We start from the raw sequence: 19539 nt of genomic DNA on the forward strand, positions 1-19539 counted from the left end.
AGAGCATAACAATTTTAATACTAAGTTTACAACTGTACACATTCTAAAACATAGTAGTATCTCATTCTAGTCAGAAATAGAATCTAGTAAATTCCATATTTCTGCTTTGTCCTGTCTTAATTGATTAAAAATGTTGTTTAGAAAATTATGATTGAGAACAGATATATCCTAAGTTTTCTTTTTTAAACAAAGTGCAAGTATATGTTTTACATATTTGCTTTTACTTAGGAAAAAAAGCTTACTTAGGAAAGTACAACTTGGGTGTAGTACCATGTGGTGTAAACAACTGAACTATTTTACTTTTTACTTTCCTATGAATGAGCCAGTATATATTTATTACTGGAGTTCCAGCTGTAAAATTCAGGTAAGAAGTTTAAATATACCCTAGAGTATTATTTAAAAATAAATGTGTTTCTTTCAAATAGAATACCAACCTTGGTCTATGACATTTAGGGGAGAAATTAAAATATTAAACTTTTATTACCTAGTAAACTGAAAATAAAGTAAAGGTTAAATAAATACAAAGCAGAAAAAAATGTATATATATACAAAATCACAATGTCTAAAAGGACAAACAGTTTACTGTTCTCTCCTGCGGGAGCTTTATCAGCAGTAGTAAGTAATTCCATCTTTAGGTCAGTGCTAGTACTCAAAAATGTAAACAAGTATGTACTTTGTCTATATAAAGAAATATGCCATACGGTTTATACTTCTTTATAGATATCAAACAACTAAATGAATTGTTTCAATGCACCAGTAGGGGCCAGCAAAGAGCTCTTAGAGTTTTTCAGAATAGAGTTGGCATTGAGATATGTTTATTTGATGTGTTAAATCCTTTTTAGACTTCTTTACTTACCACAACACTCTCTTAAGTGAATGAATTGCATAGACAGTGGAATAAAATATCTTGTGTGCTCAAACTATATTGGGGTATAGTTTTTCTGTCTAATCTGCATATATTTTTAATGGAATGTTTGCTTAGGCTATTTCTTGGCAGAGTTTTAATAGTCAAAATATAAATGGAATCATTTAAAGACTGTACTGCTTGGCTGGAAAGGCCTTAAAATTACAGGAGAAAATGCTTGGTGACAGCTTCTCACAAACGTTTTTTTCTCAGACGTATGCTCAATTTTTGCAATGGTATTCCTAGGCAAATTTTGTATTTCGATCCTTCAGCTTTCACTTTTTATAAGTACGTAGTGTTTTGGAAACTAAAATATTTATGTTTGGTTTAATGCTAAACTTTTAATTCACCCCCACAGTTTTGGTGTTTCCAAATATATACAAACATTTGAACTTTCTCCTTTTAAAAATATTAACAGTCTATATTCCTTTCTACATTTACTAAGTTGACTGGATTCCTAGTATGGCCACTATTTGGAAATGCAATCCTTGATTTGATACTCAATTACATGGAGTTTCGTTCCTACCAACTTCCTGTAATTCTATCCCTATGGGTAAAAATATTAGTGGTCAAACTCTGCTGGAGAAAGTATAGGCACCGTGATTCACAGAGTTAAATGTTCATTTAGTAGAGCTGGAGTGAAAAAAATACTGTTTCAACTTGAAATGCTAGAAGATTGTTGTTCTTGTGTTACTCATTCATGCAAATTGGAGAAGGTATAATTGAAACAAGGTTGGCAGTGTTTGAGGCAGTGTGCTGCAGCTGAGCTCAGCTTAAAGGTCGCTGGAAATCAAGTGCTTTGTAAGTGAAGGCATTTTGACTACAAGCGATTCAAGACATTTTGGAAACGTCAGTCTCAGGAATGGGCCGTCTTTTTCTTTCATATGCTATCTGGTCTTTAAGGTTTTACTTAGGATAAAGACTACTACTTCTGAGCTCTTTCAGGCACACAAATGATTTTTTCTTTTGCTGCAGTGCAGCTGCTTCTAGCCTGTCTACCGACAGAGATCTTTGTTATGACTCTCAGCCCTTAACATGTTTGGAAATGAGAACAAATGGCACAAAGCTTACGATTGCACTTTGCAGCCAGAAGAAGCAATACTTATCCTTTGTCAGAAACCTCCGGAGATGATTTGGATAGCAGCATTCACATGTGCTTCACGAGACCAACACGGATTTCAACGGGGAACGTGGTTCAAATGAAGCTGACTCCCAAACAGACTGCATTAGCTCCGTTAATAAAGGAAAACCTTAAGTCTCGGGAAAGATCATCTTTTCCTTCACCTGAAAATGTTCATAAAAAGAGCAGCTGTCTGCAGATATCATTACAACCAACAAGGTACAGTGGATGTCTTCAGTCTGGCAATGTCTTAGCTGATGATGATGATGCTTCATTTACTTGTGTCTTAAAGGATGGCAGTGCTGTGGTTGATAACGAACTGAATGCCACGGATGATGGTAACCTCTTAAGCAGTCCTGCCATTTGCAGTGGTAGTCTTAGTAACTTTTCAGCCAGTGAAAATGGGTCTTACAGCAGCAATGGTAGTGATTATGGGTCCTGCACAAGTATCACCAGTGGAGGTTCATACACCAACAGTATTATCAGTGACAGCAGTGGTTATTCTTTTCCACCAACTGATGATACCTTTTTTGGTGGAAATTTATCTTCTGACAGCGCCTCCAATAGAAGTGTGCCAAACAGGAATACTGCTCCATGTGAAATTTTCTCAAGAAGTACAAGTACAGTTCCCTTTGTCCAGGATGACTTGGATCATGGACTAGAGATTATGAAATTGCCAGTGAGCAGGAACTCGAAAATTCCACTAAAACGTTGTTCATCCTTAGTCATTTTTCCTAGGAGTCCTTCAAATACACCACCAACTTCTCCAACAAGTACAGGTACTCTTCCAAGCAAAGGATCCTATCAGACCTCACACCAGTTTATTATTTCTCCTAGTGAAATTGCCCACAGTGAAGATGGCACTAGTGCTAAGGGATTTCTTTCAACAGCTGTCAATGGACTTCGGTTATCCAAGACAGTCTGTACTCCCGGAGAAGTAAGAGACATACGACCTCTTCACAGGAAGGGCTCATTACAAAAGAAAATCATTATTGCAAATAATAGTCCAAATCAGACTGTCTGTGAACAGCCATCTGAAGAATATTCTTGTGTTTCACTGCATTTTACCCAACAGAAAGCAACTGCATTAGATTGTGAAGCAGCAAATGGTCATTGTAAACCAGAGATGTCAGAAACTGAGCTTAATTCTGATCCAGAGTTTATTAAGCTTATGCATAGGACATCTGCATGTTTACCATCCTCCCAAAATGTAGATTATCAAATAAATATCAGTGGACAGTTGGAAAGACCAAATTTACAGATAAACAAAAACCATGCTCTTTTACAGAGAAGTATTTCATTGGGGGGAACTTATCCAAATGTTTCCTGTTTATCTAGCCTTAAGCACAATTGTTCTAAGGGGGGACCATCTCAATTACTCATAAAGTTTGCATCTGGAAATGAAGGTAAAGTTGATAATTTAACCAGAGACAGCAACAGAGATTTCACAAATGAACTACCTAATTCTTTAAAGCATTCTTATAAGGTAAGTTTCCTTTGGTTTTGGAAAATGTTAGTTTATACTAGAATAGCTCTGTGAAATATTTGGTAAAATTTATTATAACTTGGCTGCTTTATATATTTTCTTGGTCCTTAGCTAGCAAGTACTTTGTAGTCATGAACTTGATATTTGTGAATCTGAAAAGTGCCTAATAGTTTTTTACTCTATTTATTATTTTATCAGCATACAAAATATGCGTTAAAAAAAAAAACCTTTCCACAGTGATTTAAGCCATAAAACATTCTGTAGCATAAGAACAGGCTTTAAATAATAATCTTTTAAATAATATTTTGCCTTAGTATATTTTCCCCTTGAGTGGCATGGTGTTTTAAAGTCTAACTCCGTATTTCATTCTTATTTTCAAAAATGCTCATTTAGTATTTATTTTAAAGCATTATAAATGCTTTAAGCATTAAGCATTTTGAAAAAAAGCCCTTTTAAGCCCTCTTTAAGCGTTATGAAAAAAAGTAAAATATAGAAAGCCACTTAAAGTATTAAACAGTAAAAAGTCTACTTAAATGTGAAACTTTTCTTATAAGTGAACATAGAGAAAATATTTCTTTGAAATACATATATTTATTTGATCATTGATAAAAACTATTATACTGAATGTTCAAAGCAGAGGAAAAATAAATGGTATTTGCATTTGTATATACCCTTAACCACAGGAATTTTGTTCCACCCTGTTTTTCTTTAGCTACCAGTTAAGGGTATCTTCTAAAATGTAACTCATTCTTTCAATAATATTGAACTCTAAATTTTATATTTTTATGGTTTCAATTGCTAGGCGTTTTCTAGTTATCTTATTAATTTGTTAATTTTGCTTTATTATAGTAGTAATTTAACTCCAGTGAATCTTAACCAAAACAGTTTTTTAGTGTAATTTGGCCATTCCAGAGTATTTTAAGTGTTTTGAACTTGAATAGATTTTTTAAATTTCTGTGTTTGGAAGATCTTGCCAGATTTTAGGAAATTTTAAAAAAAGTATTTCTGACTAAACCAATTCTAGATGACAGTACATGATAGTTTGAGGCAAAGAAACTTATCTGCTTATCTGTGTTTATATAACACTATCAAAATTAAAGTGTTTTTTTTAATTTCTGGGCAAATAAAATATTAAATATTTGCTAATTTGTTTTCTCTCTTTTGAAATCTGATGAATATAATAATTCTTATTATCAATGCCCAGATGTTAATATAAGCAACTACTTTACTGAGGATGAAAAAAGTCACATTTCATATTCTGATGTATGTTTTAGAATTATTAATTTTGTTTGCAAAACTTTTAAAACACTAACTGTTAGGAGATTATAATCCATTCAATTGTTTTGTCTCCTAATAAAAGCAATTAAGTGATACTGTGAAAAAACACATTAGTAGTTTGCTAATTGAATTCACATGTACCTTATAAATGTATTTAACATTTAATGAAATAATTAACCCGATACAAATAATTGACCTAGAAATATTTATAAAAATATTCTTTAAAGAATTGATTTTGTGGTAATATTATAGTTTGTTGTTGTTGATACTTTTGAAAAAAATGGTCTTTTTAATGTTTTAAAATTAAATTTGACTGCCTTTTGTGTGGCTAAAATATATACTTTCACTGGTTTTTCTTTAAAATTGAGTAAGCTAACTTAAACATATTTTGTGACAGCTGAATGCCTAGCTTTCTGCAGATTCTATTTTTTGTTATTCAATTATAAAATAGTTGAAGTGTGTAATTTGCTGGAAAGCTCTAAGTTGTTCTTCCTCTTAATGTTTATTAAACAACTTTTTATATAAGAATTGTAAACAACATAGGACCATTAAACAACACATACTAGATCTAAATTGATCTAATTGATTAGTGGTAAATTAAGGGCTTGTTTTAAGAGGAAAATAGTAATGTTGTTTTTTCTAAACATAGCAGTGACAACAATAATGGGGTTTTAGAAATAATCCTGTGTTTATCAATAATTATATATTAATCTAATTATAGTGTTATATTGTAACTCACTTATAAATAAACAGCTCCCAAAATATTTCCCATGACTCCAGTTAGTCTGGGTTAGTATTATGATATGCTGAGTCTGGATTCACATTTAACAAGTTGATATTAGAGTAGCATTTAGTAATGTCAGCTATCTGTACCCAGCAGCCGTGAAATTAAATCACTGCTTTGGTCAGGGACCCTGGTTTCTAAAACATGAAGAGGTCTACGGATTCTTTTCTTCAGTGTTTAGCGTCCAGTCTCTAGCAGAATAGTATCCAGTCTCTAACTCTATAATCAACAGCTCATTAATAGCTAATTAGTTCAATCTAGTGAGAGCTTTTATATGTATCTGCAACTTGGTTCTGTGTGTTGTTTACAATTTAGAATGAAGAAGAGACTTTGTAACCTGCATGATCATGTTTATTTCACTTATTTGCCTTCAAAGGATGCACCAATAACTGGCATATATTTATTGTATGTACTTTTTGAGAGACGATATTACTTTTGTAAAGGCTTTATAATCTGGAAGTAGGCATTTGACATTTTAACATTGTGTGTCTTATCAGCTTGATCAAGAGAGAGATTAAGTAGGTGAAATGGTTTTTATTCAGTTACAAAAATTACCATTAGATTTCTAAAATCTGTGTAATTGTTAGTTTACTCTGTTATTGTTTCACTTTCCCCTATCTATGTTTTAAAAATTTCCTGTGCTGTTAGGATGCTCAGAAATTTCATTGCCCTGTTATTTTAAATACTTTAACATTTGCCCCAGCTTGTTAATGTCTTCCATTCTTCATGTATATGCATATTTTTATCAGAAAGTTTGGCTTTACATTTTTCTTTTTATTGTAAAGGTTTTTGTTTATTTTCTGTTATTTAATCTCGGATAGGTAAATTGCTTAAGCCTGGTATGGTAGAACTTAAAAAAAACTGTCTCAATTATTTCAAAGCCTTTAAAACTAATCTCAAGATTGTCCATTTCAATAATATATTTAGTTGTTCTTCCCAAAATAACTGTTTTAAATATACACTATTTTCAGTGTTCCATTATTTTCTGTCCTCATTTTATTAACTTTAGCAGAATATTTAGAGACATTTGGTTATGTTTATTTTGAACACTTAATCTTTCCTATAAAAATCAATATAGTTTATAAATATTGACTCTAAAACTGTGATGCAACAATGTTAATGACCAGTTTTAGAAACTTGGCAAGAAGTATGTGCTTGTACATGTGCATTTCTTAGAACTGAAGAACTAAAATACTAATTTCAGGGTGGTTCAGGGAGCTAAATTGTTTTCTTCAGAAATATTTTGCATTTCTCTGGAGGTGTTTCTTTAATTCATTCATCTAGCACATGTGTGAGTGCCTTCTGTTTGCCAGGCACGGACTCAAGCTCTGGGAATAAAAAATAATAAAGCACAATGTCTTCCTGGGGGAAATCCCATTCTCCTTAGAGACATATTGGTAGACAAGAAAAACCTCAGACTAAAATGTGATGTGCTGAAATAGAGCTGTATATGGGAAATTGAGAAAGATGCAACAATATTTGTCTGAAGGAGAGGACTGGGTTGGTAGTCAAAGGCTTCACAGGGGAGGTGACATTTGAGCTGAATCCTAATGGGTGAGTTGGAGTTCCCCAGGCAGAGAATCAAGGAGGATATTTAGGGCAGGGATTCTCAATCTCAGCACTTTTTTGTTGTGGAGGGCTGTCCTGTGTCTTGTAGGATGTAAGCAGCATCCCTGGTGTCCATTTACTCAATGCCAGTGGCATCATCTCCCTCAGTTGTCACAATCAAAAAATGTCTCTGGACATGGCCAAATGCCCCCCAGGGGCAAACCTGACTGCTATTGGGACGCATTGCTGTAGGCAGAAGCAAGCACACGTACAAGGCTGGAGGTGTGAAAGAGCCGCACTGTAAGCAGTTCAGTATGACTGGAGTACACAAGAGTCCAGGTTGTGGTCGATGATAACACTGGAAGTGGTGGGAGTTCCATTGCGTGGAGCACCTCATGCTGAAGGAAAGCAGCGTGTCTCCTGCCGATAGACGATAGTTAGGCGATGGAAGTTGTTCTTGAGAGTGTAGTGTGCCTACTTTTGTGTTTTTAGATGATGATTTTTTTATGACACCATGGATTATAAGTGATTTAAACTTTTCTTCACTTGGCCAACCAGGTGAATAGTGATGGCATGAACTAAGGGAATTCAGGAGAAGGGGCCAGATTGGGAGGGCAAAGAAGAAACCATGAATCATTAAGTTTTTGTCCTGAGAAGTTGCCCTGGTAGTACTGCTGTCAAGTAGGGTAGTTGGAGATATGGGCTCTGGCTCAGGAGAGGAGTGAGAGCTGGAAATGTAGCTTGGGAGTTAAGCATCTAGTCAGACTTCGGTAAGGATGGACTGGAAAAAGCATGACAGTGAGATGGGAGGAGTGATAAATCAGAGTTCTGGGGGCTACTAACTTGGGAGAAACAGTGGAGGAGGAGATAAAAAGGAGAGTAAGAGTCACTAGAGGGGCAGAGAGGCCAAAAGAGCTTAGAGGCCTGAAAGAAAAGAGAGTGGAAAATTCAGGGCGGGCAGCACACAGTGCCATGGAATTTATGTATCCACTGAATGTAGGAGGTCTTCATGGCTTTACTAGGAGTAGGCTCAGGAGAATAGTGTGAAAGCCTGGATGAGAAAAGAATGAAAGAGGTAAGGAAGCAAAACAGGCATCGCTTGTTTGCTCAGTGTCACAAAAATAGTCATGAGTTAGTGTAGACAAGGTTTATTTTTAATGGCTACAATGTAGAGGACATGCATGGTGTTAGGCGGATATAATTGCATAAGACAAATTGTCTGTTACAAGAATATTTCAGCCTGTTCTCTAGGAGAAAAAAAGTTCTGTAGCTCCCTGTTATTTCACCTTAGAACAATAGAATAAGTGAGCACAGGCAGAGAAAACTGAAGTGGAGAGTCAGCAATATGAAATGAAGGGAAAAAATTAGGAGTGAAAATGTGAGATGGCCTATGAGTAGGCATAACTCTTGGTGAACAGCATTATTCAAATTTTCTCCTGCCCCTCCCTTCCACCAAGAATAAGACAAAACAAAAATAGAGCTTCTAGGTAGAAAACAAGTCAGGGTTTAAGGCTGCTTCCTAGACACTACTTGGAGAAGAGGCCCTCTGTCTTGCTGTCACCTGCTTCTTCCAGGATATGGAGCCCACTGCAGCTACCTGTTGTGAGGCCAGTCCCTTCTAGATCTTCTCTCCCCTTACAGGGAACAGGATAGATGAGAAGAAGCTAGGATCAGAGCCTTTGTGGGCAGAAGGGTCTTGGCAGAGTCCCTGGGTGTGGCCTGCCAATGTGTTGAGGTCAGGAAGATGGTTAGCAGAACAAATGAGTTCTGAGAAAAGGATCCAATGATCTTGTCAGCATATCCACAAAATACCTGAAATCTTGCTCAAGTGTGTGGCTGGGTATTCTTTGTTGGCCAAATGTGAGACTGGAAGGCTATGCTCAGGTAAAGACCCAACATTGAGAGATACAAGAGCTTTTCAAAATAAGAGGTGAACACATCTGTGCTTGTTCAGTGAGATATTGGGAGGAGGCTCTCAACATAGCAGCAGCTGTTGGAAAGTAATTTTACTTTCACTGAAACTTAAAAAACCTGTATAATATAAGTAGAGCAGCTCTGAGAACTTGGAAGGGCAAGAAACTAGCATGTTTATGTACCTTGTAACCCAATTCATGGGTGGGTCATAATAAAGAACACCTTGACCAAAAGATCCCCTGATGTTTCTAGTGAGGTTCTGGAATATCTAGGGGTGGGGGGAGGATCATGCTTTCTCTTGATTTAGATATATTACATCTAAGATAGAACTGTAACACTTAAAAAATTTTGTTATTACCAAGCAAAAAGAAGTTTATATCAAAAATATTGGTGGTACAAGGGACAGTGTCTTTAAATGCAGTTGTTCATTAAATACAGAAACATTCTTAACTGAATTTTTATCTTTTGTCCTTCTTACCAAAGCTGAGTATAGCATTTTATGATATAGCTAAAATAATATATCTAGGACTGCTTCCTTTTTTCTCTCTTTTCTCTCAAATGTTTGTTGGTAAGCTGCCTTCTAATGCTTTAAGGATTGCAATTAGAGAATAGTTCATGAGGTCATCGTTTGGACTCCCGATTTTCAAATTTTCATGTGTGTGTACATCTCCTAGTAATCTTATTAAAAGGCAGATTATGGTATAGTAGGTCTGAGTGGGGCTTGAGGGTTCTGTATATATAACATGCTTCCCAGGTCATACCAATGCTGTTAAAATTCCTTAAACACACTTTGAGAAGCAAGACTTAAGACCATTAAAAAAAAATGAGAACAATAATACAGTTCATAGTTGAAATATCCAGCGAGTCTGTCTTCCACTTTTGCATAAAGAACAACTGTATGTATACCATGGTCAGGGCTAAGCTGATTTGCAGGACATTTTAAATCCACTTGGACATTTACACTAGTTATTGGTTGAGACCACATAATACAGAAGAGATTGTTTGGACCAAAAGCCATTCAAGAGCTCAGTTTAGGGTACTACTGAGAATGTTTGAATCTTACATTGGTTTATGTAATGAAATGAAATGCCATCTATAATCAGTGCTTACTATGAGCTATCCTTTTCATAGATCTATAAGGAGAAAGTGAAAAAAATCCTTTATGTGTAATTTTGTGATGCTACTTAAATGTATATATTCCTTCTTAAGCATAAATTGATATATGAAAATCTGAGGAACTGATCTTCCATTGGAGCAAGTGAAGAAATCTTATTGGTAGCTGAGTTTTTATGGTCTTCATGGCCTAAATTCAGGAAGCCTATGTGTGTGTCAGTTCAGTTCAGTCGCTCAGTCGTGTCCGCCTCTTTGTGACCCCATGAATCGCAGCACGCCAGGCCTCCCTGTCCATCACCAACTCCCGGAGTTCACTCAGACTCTCGTCCATCGAGTCAGTGATGCCATCCAGCCATCTCATCCTCTGTCGTCCCCTTCTCCTCCTGCCCCCAATCCCTCCCAGCATCACAGTCTTTTCCAGTGAGTCAACTCTTTGCATGAGGTGCCCAAAGTAGTGGAGCTTCAGCTTTAGCATCATTCCTTCCAAAGAAATCCCAGGGCTGATCTCCTTCAGAATGGACTGGTTGGATCTCTTTGCAGTCCAAGGGACTCTCAAGAGTCTTCTCCAACACCACAGTTCAAAAGCATCAATTCTTCGGCGCTCAGCCTTCTTCACAGTCCAACTCTCACATCCATACATGACTACTGGAAAAACCATAGCCTTGACTAGATAGACCTTAGTCGGCAAAGTAATGTCTCTGCTTTTGAATATGCTGTCTAGGTTGGTCATAACTTTTCTTCCAAGGAGTAAGTGTCTTTTAATTTCATGGCTGCAGTCACCATCTGCAGTGATTTTGGAGGCCCCCAAAATAAAGTCTGACACTGTTTCCACTGTTTCCCCATCTACTTCCCATGAAGTGATGGGACCGGATGCCATGATCTTCGTTTTCTGAATGTTGAGCTTTCAGCCAACTTTTTACTCTCCTCTTTCACTTTCATCAAGAGGCTTTTTAGTTCCTCTTCACTTTCTGCCATAAGGGTGGTGTCATCTGCATATCTGAGGTTATTGATATTTCTCCTGGCAATCTTGATTCCAGCTTGTGCTTCTTCCAGACCAGCGTTTCTCATGATGTGCTCTGCATATAAGTTGAATAAGCAGGGTGACAATATACAGCCTTGACGTACTCCTTTTCCTATTTGGAACCAGTCTGTTTTTCCATGTGTGTGTGTTTAGTCACTAAGTCATGTCTGACTGTTTGTGTATCCATGGACTGTAGCCTGCCAGGCTCCTCTGTCCATGGGATTTCACAAGCAAGAATACTGGAGTGGGTTGCCATTTCCTTCTCCATCAGGGAGTATAAAAGACGTTAAACATTTCACGTTAAGCAATGAGAAAAAGGGAGCATAGCAAGAAAAAAGTTGAAGGTAGGGAGATAGGCAGGCAAAGAGGCAGGCAAATATAAATTTTCTAGAATTGGTTGAATCTAGAGAAGGGGTTAGCAAATGAATAATCTTTTCTGGGCTCTCATTTACTAGAATATTGTTCCCTAAATCAGAGACTGCTAGATCCTTAGTACCTAGAACAGTGCATAGCTCAAAATAGACACTCATTAAGTATTCATTAAATTAATGATCGAAGCCAAGGGACCCTTTGTAATGGGGTAGAGATGGCTGTAGAATCTGGTAGATGACTAGAATCTGAGGGTGACCAGGCAACCTCGCACAGATAACCAAACTGGGATATCTGAGGGATGACTGTAATGATGAGTGGGAGCTTCTTGATGCTTCATCCTCTGCTTGAAAGAGTGGCACTCTTAAATGAATACCTTGTCCCTGGGGTGGATGCCAATGGAATGTTATGACCGTGACTCAAGGATTCGTTTCCACAGTGGAGTCTGATTCATAGCCTACATATTCCACTAACTGGTGCCGTAGAACTGTGTGTCTGGGTAGAGGCTCAGATCAAGTTTTCTAAAAAAGAAGATGGAATGGATCAGAAGTTTTAAGAATATTTAAACACAGGCCATTTGACTAGCTTTTAAGTTCATCATTGTTTAATAAAATGACTTCATTTCAGACTTGATGTAACAGCTGATTTCTCACCATTTTTCTTGGGGTTTTAAGTAACTGTTTTAGCTAAGAATGACCTTTACCTTTTGTACCAAGACTAAGACTCCCTCTTAAGGAGTCTCAGAGCTTAATGGAAACTCAAGTTGTCTTCTAAGCAAATGAGTTTAACAAGTATTTATCAGAAATAGAATATGTGCCTGCTGTGAGTGGCAAATATTATTCCTGGCTTTGAAGAGTTTGTGCTTTAAACAAGAAGACAGCATTATCTGTTTAAATAAAGAACCAGAAAACAACATAATATATAATAATGTTCATATGCCTACTTCAGGCAGGTAAACACCTAAACTCTGAGTTATGGGTTTGTCTATATAATTTTTAATTAATTCAAATTTTTATCAAGATGACACAGATGCTTGTTTTAAAACTCAGGTGTTTTCTTACTGAAGATTTCCTTTCTGCCTTTTTCTCTGTATTCCCTCTCCCCAGAATTCCTATTAGCCCAAGTTTGTACATCTTGGATTGATCTTATAATTTGCTTTTCTCTTCTGTTTTCTGTTTCTTTGCCTCCTTATTCTGCTTTCTGGAAGATTTCCCCCAAATGTTCCCTTCTCTTTAATTTTAAAATTTTGGTTGCTTTAGTTCCTAAAGTTCTATCTTGTTTTCTGATGATTCCTTATTTTTATTCTTGCTTTAGAAGTGCAGTCTCTTATTTCTCTGAGAATATTTTACTTAAGGCTTTTTCTTTTGAGTTTTGTTATGGGTCCGACATTGTGTCTGGTTCCTGTGGGTCACTTTGCTGCTGTTGTTTGTTTCTCTTTGTTATTAGATGAAAAATTTCCTCCAGGTGTCTGGTGAACCTTGGCTGTCTGTTCATATTTGAGAGTGAGTCACTATGAAGCTATCTGGATGCTCTGTAATTGGGTGAGGCTTTTCAGATGGTAAGCTTCATTGTCAGGAGTCTTCTAACTGTCAGTAACTGGAGGTCTTGTCTCAGAGGTCACTTTCTCCAGAGAAGAAACTTGAAATGATTGCCCAGTGATGTTTCATAGCTGTGGTGAGTGATAAACTAGGAATGGAGGTGATTTATTTCACAAGTTCTGAAACTAAGTTAATTCAAGGTAAATCATGCCTTTAAAGTGATATTTACTTATCAAATTCTTAAGATACTAATTATAATTTAATTAATACACAGTCCGTAAGGTGCCTGATTTGCATAACTTGTCTGAAATACATTGTGTATATATATTCTAGAAGTGAAGATGCTCCCAGAAAGACCAGATTTAAACATCCTTTATAATAGAATATGTGGTTTCCTTAACACATCTCCCAACCTCTTAAATTCTTGGCAGTATATTTAAATGTAAATGGGGGTGCCTGTCCTCAGAGGAAGAGGATAGAGCTGTTAAAACTGTATTTTGGTACAGACAGAAGGGAGAGGAGAGCAGAGTGCCCCCCTGGTGGAGTAGAACACTGGATGCTCACTGGCTCACTGGCATGACATCACCTCAACTATGATTGTTTTAACTTGGACAAAATTCTGATATATTCCTTTTTTTTTTCCCTTTAAAAAATAGACTTTATTTTAAAAAATTTTTATTTGGGTATAGTTGCATCACCAACTCAAAAGACATGAATTTCAGCAAAGTCCAGGAGATAGTGGGATGGATGAGCCTGGCATGCTACAGCCCATGGGGTTACTAAGTCAGACATGACTTAGCAACTAAACAACAGATAGTTGCTTTATAATATTGTGTTAGCTTCTGCTGTATGGCAAAATGAATCAGCTATATGTATGCTTATGATATGTTCTTTTTTAAACTTTGACCCAATATCTGTGAAAGGTTGAATCAGTCAACATACCGTGTTATGTACCACATTTCAAAAAACTCTTTGTGTTAGTGATTATCTCCATATTACAAATAAGAGAAAAAGAACAGAAAAGTTAAAAATTATTTAGTCAGGATCATAAGTCAAATAAATGTCATATTTGGACCAAAACTCAGCTCCAGTGTTGTATTCTAAAGCCCTTTTCTGCATTTCTAACCAGGAAGACTTCATTCCACACTGCATTAGGGGAAATCTACAAGATAAATAAAACTGCTTGGGGAAGGTTATTCTAGTAAAAATAAAAGGACAAAAAGAGAGTTGTCTAAAGGAAAATTTCCACTTAGGCTGACTACTACCTGATAAATAACTTTTACTCTCTGAAGAACAGATCAAATCCTGTTCAAGTCCAAATCAAGTCCTTTTTTCTTGCCATTGTTGAGTGAAAGTGAGGTTCAGGGATTATTTAAGCATATTTCTAGAGAACCAGTTTATCTTTCAGACTTTTCTTTTTCTTTTCTTCTGAGTTGTGATCCAACACTTATAATTACTTTCTTCTTTCTGATTAATTTTATGATCAAATAATGCATTCTGTGTGTTTCTACCTCCTACAACACTCTGAGTTTTATTTCTCTTCAATAACTATTATATCATAAACTACCTAAATCATAGTAAACCATAGGTCTTTTTTTTTCTCAAATATTTTTAAAGTTTGTATTGTGGAAAATTTCAAACACGCACAAAAGTAGAAAAATAATGCAGTGATCCCCCATGTATGCCCGCAGTGAACTCTTGAGTTTCAGTAGTTACTAACATCTTGTCAATCAGGTAATCCATCTTTCCCCCTCCTTTTAAAATTAATTTTTACTGGAGTATAGTTGATTTACAGTGTTGTGTTAGTTTCTGCTAAGTGAGTCAGTTATACATACATATATATGTACACTCTGTACTATACAGTAGTTTCTTACTAGTTGGGGTCACACAGAGTTGGACACGACTGAAGCGACTTAGCAGCAGCAGCAGTGTGTATATGTCAGTCTCAATCTCGTAATTTATCCCTCTCCCCCCACCCTATAGCCAGGAGATTGTCTTCTACATCTGTGACTCAACTTCTGTGCTGTAAATAGGTTCATTTGTACCATTTCTTTAGATTCCACATATAAGCGATATCATATGGTGTTTGACTTTGTCTGACTCACTTCACTCACTATGACAGTCTCTGGGTCCATCCATGTCACTGCCAATGGCATTATTTTGTTCCTTTTTATGGCTGAGTAATATTCCATTGGTACCATGTCTTCTTTATCCATTTCTCTGTCAATGGACATTTAGGTTGGTTCCATGTCCTCCCCTCCTTTTTTTTTTTTCTTTTTAGTAAATCCCATATACCTTATAATTTTACCCATAAATACTTGGAGTGGATCTGTAATGGAGAAGGACTGTTTAAATATACAAAGTACCATGCAGTCATCATTTTTAACAAAATTAACAGTAGTTCTGGACTGTTTTGACTGGATCTCTTTCTAAATCATCTAGGTCATCTTAGTATTGACATAGCTCTCTCCTTTAACATGTGTCTGTCTAATTCTTCATCTGTGTTATGACATTCATTCACTTTGGGGCTGAGTGAGCCAATTATTAGGCATAGGATTTTCTGTTTCTTTAATCAGATAATTTTTGATAATATGTTTGTTACCAACATGATTGAGGCTGTCTTCAGAACCTAAAAGAAAAGTTAGAATTAGGACTTAGAGCTGATCACCTAACTACACCTTACCTCCACCTTAATTACCACAGAGCTGCCTTGAGAGTTCAAATATCTGGGATATCTACCTTCCTAATTCCCTGGTAGTGTGAAAATGTACTCAATAATGAATTAGCTGTATTAATTCCTCTTAAAGCTTCTCTGCATCTTAATTTCATGTTTAGGGAATGAGAAGGATATGAAACTTGTTTTGAAGATTGGAAATTTTTTATCTGTTTGGCAAATAGTTGGTGCTCAGTAAAAAGTGACTATTATTGTTTGCCTTATATTGTTGTGAGAGTATATGAAGATGTACTTTAAACTATAAGGTAATACAGTGCATAACATAATAGTTATTTTTTATATGTACAATCTGAATCATATATAAATCTAAGAATCCAGGTTAACAGTTAAGTAATAGGAAATTAAAAGATGCTTGCTGCTTGGAAGAAAAGCTATGATCAACCTAGACAGCATATTAAAAAGCAGAGACATTACTTTGCTGACAAAGGTTCATCTAGTCAAAGCTATGGTTTTCCAGTAGTCATGTATGGATGTGAGGGTTAGACTATAAAGAAACCTGAGCACCCAAGAATTGATGCTTTTGAACTGTGGTGGAGAAGACTCTTGAGAGTCCCTTGGAACTGCAAGGAGATCCAACCAGTCCATCCTAAAGGAATTAGTCCTGAATATTTGTTGGAAGGACTGATGCTGAAGCTGAAACTCCAGTACTTTGGCCATCTAATGTGAAGAACTGACTCATCTGAAAAGACCCTGATGCTGGGAAAGATTGAAGACAGGAGGAGAAGGGGACGACAGAGGATGAGATGGTTGGATGGCATCACCAACTTGATGGACATGAGTCTGAGCAAGCTCCGGAAGTTGATGATGTACAGGGAAGCCACGTGTGCTGCAGTCCATGGGGTCACAGAGAGTCGGAAACAACTGCGTGACTGGACTGATTGAACAGAAACACATGAAAAGGACACATTAAAAAGTAGTGTGAAAATACAGACTAGAAATCTGGGGAAGCATTTCTTTCCAAGACTCTAAACCAAATATCAATATATATTTTTCAAATGAACACAGTTTTTCCAAAGCCCTATTAAAAATTAAAGCTCAGATCTTTTCACTTATACTCAGTTTTGACTATGCATATTCTTGGAGACAAAACTATGTCAAGACTTGATATTCAAAAGGAAGAAATAACTCAGCAAATTAATAGAAGAAGAGAATTAAAATCTAGAAAGCCCTCCAAGTGGACCACAAACCACTTTTTATGCAGTAACTGGTAGTGCTAAAGAAAGTGGTCCTATTATTTTTTCCCCCCTCATTGAAAATGCTGATTCATAAGAGACAGCCTTACTTATCTCATGTCATTGACAGAGTCAGCTTCTAGCCCTAAGGTGATAGAGTCCTTCTGTTCAATTTGTAGACTAAACAATTCCAGACTTCTCAAAAGGTGTATTTTAAATAGACTTTATTTTTTTAGAGCTAAGTTTTAGATTCATAGCATTAGTGAGCAGAGGTACAGAGATTTCCTATATTCCCTACCCCGGCCTATGCAGCCTCCTCCATTATCAGTATTCCCCACCAAAGTGGTACATTCATTACAGTCAGTCAATTTTGACATATCACTATCATCCAGAGTCCATAGTTTAATTTAGGGTCCATTCTTGGTGGTGTATATTCTGTAGATTTAGACAATTTTAAAATGTCATGTACCCACGATTATAGTGTCATACAGAGTAGTTTCACTGCCCTAAAAATCCTGTGTTTTGCATCTTTATCCCTCCATCCCCTGTCCCTGGCAACCCATAATCTTTCTGCTGTCCCTATAGTTTTGCTTTTTCCAGAATGTCACATAATTAAAGTCATACAGTATGTAGCCTTTTCAGTTGGGCTTCTTTAACTTAGTGTTAATAATACTCATTTAAGTTTCCTTCATCCTTTTACATAGTTTGATAACTGCATTTTTTTTTTTTTAGTGCTAAATAATATTCTATTGTCTGTATATAACCTGGGTCTCCCTGGTAGTTCAGCTTGTAAAAAATCCCCCTGCAATGCAGGAGACCTCAGTTCAGTTCCTGGGTTGGGAAGATCCGCTGGAGAAGGGATAGGCTCCTCCCTCCAGTATTCTTGGGCTTCCCTGGTGGTTCAGCTGGTATTCCACTGTCTGTATATATCTTAGTTTATTCACCTACTGAGGAACATCTTGGTTGTTGCCAAGTTTTGGCAGTTGTGGATGAACCTGCTATAAATATCTGTGTGCAGGTTTTTGTGCAGACGTAATTTTTCAGCTTCTCTGGAAATATCCCAAGGAGTGTGATTGCTGGATCATATGGCAAGAGTAAGTTTAATTTTTTTAAGAAACTACCCAGATGTCTTCTGAAATGGCTATATTAGTTTTTTTAATATACATTTATTAATTTTAATTGGAAGTTAATTACTTTACAATATTGTATTGGTTTTGCCATACATCAACATGAATTCGCCACAGGTATCCCACCATCAATGAGTAAGAGTTCGTATTGTTCCATATCCTTACCAGCATTTGGTGTTGTCCGTATTCTGGATTTTGGTCATTCTTATATGTATGTAGTGTTTCACTATTGTTTTAATATGCATTTCCCTGATGACATATGATATTATGCTTATATGCCATCTGTATATCTTCTGTAGTGAGGTGTCTGCTAATGTCTTTGGACCATTTCTTAGTCATGTTATTTTCCTGTGGCTGAATTTTCAGCATTCTTTTTATATTTGGATAATAATCCTCTACAAATGTATTCTTTGCAAGCATTTTCTCCCAGTCTGTGGCTTTTCTTTCGTTCTTTCGACAGTGTCTTTCAGAGAGTAGAAGTTTCTAATTTTAAGTCCAGTTTATCTGTTACTATATTTCTTTCATGAATCATGCCTACATTTAAAAGGTCATCACCAAACCCAAGGCCATCTAAATTTTCTCTTATGTTATCTTATAGGATTTGTATAACTTTACATTTAGGTCTGTGAACCATTTTGAGTTAATTTTTATGAGGGGTGTAAGTTCTGTGTCTAGATTCATGTTTTTTGCATGTGAATGTCCCATTGTTTCAGCACCATTTGTTGAAGAGACTATCCTGCTCTTTGCCAAAAACCTACATATTTATGTGGGTCTATTTCTGGGGTTTCTATACTATTCCACTGATCTGTTTGTCTTTCACCAGTGGCACACTAGAATATTATAGTTTTACAGTGAGATACTATCAGTCCTCCAACTTTGTTCTTGTCCCTTAATATTTTGTTGGCTGTTCTGGGTTTTTTGTGTCTCTATATAGTAAGCTTTAGAATCAGTTTTCAATAGCCACAAAGTAACTTGCTGACATTTTGATTGGGATTGCCTTGAATTTATATGATATCTTGACAATATTAAGTCTTCCTATCCATGAACATAGAGTATCTCTCCATCTATTTAGTTCTTCTTTGAATTCATTCAACAGAGTTTTGTAGTTTTCCTCATATAGATCTTGTGTGTATTTTGTTAAGTCATTTCTGAAGTATTTCATTTTGGGGAGTGCTATTGTAAATAGTACTGTGTGTGTGTGTGTTTTTTTTTAATTTCAAATTCTACTTGTTCATTGCTGATATATAGGAAAACAATTGACTTTTCTTTATTAACCTTTTAGTCTGTGACCTTGCTATAATTGCTAATTAGTTCAGAAGTTTTTTGGTCATTTTTTTTAGACTTATTTTCTACAAAGATGCTCATGTCATCCACAAATAAAGACAGTTTTGTTTCTTCTTTTCCAATCTGTATATGTTTTATTTCCTTTTG

At 36.0% G+C, this 19539-nt stretch overlaps 1 protein-coding gene across 1 annotated transcript in view; it reads left to right on the top strand.

The window, feature by feature from the left end:
- The first annotated feature begins 1959 nt into the window (after positions 1–1959).
- The window catches only part of NEDD4 (NEDD4 E3 ubiquitin protein ligase), an 89148-nt gene continuing 71568 nt past the window's right edge, over positions 1960–19539 (top strand). The window contains exon 1 of the mRNA XM_052646346.1: positions 1960–3510. Coding sequence (XP_052502306.1) covers positions 1960–3510 — 1551 coding nt within the window. The remainder of the gene's footprint in view (positions 3511–19539) is intronic.

Source organism: Budorcas taxicolor, chromosome 10, assembly GCF_023091745.1.
Source record: "Budorcas taxicolor isolate Tak-1 chromosome 10, Takin1.1, whole genome shotgun sequence".
NCBI classification, from domain to species: domain Eukaryota; kingdom Metazoa; phylum Chordata; class Mammalia; order Artiodactyla; family Bovidae; genus Budorcas; species Budorcas taxicolor.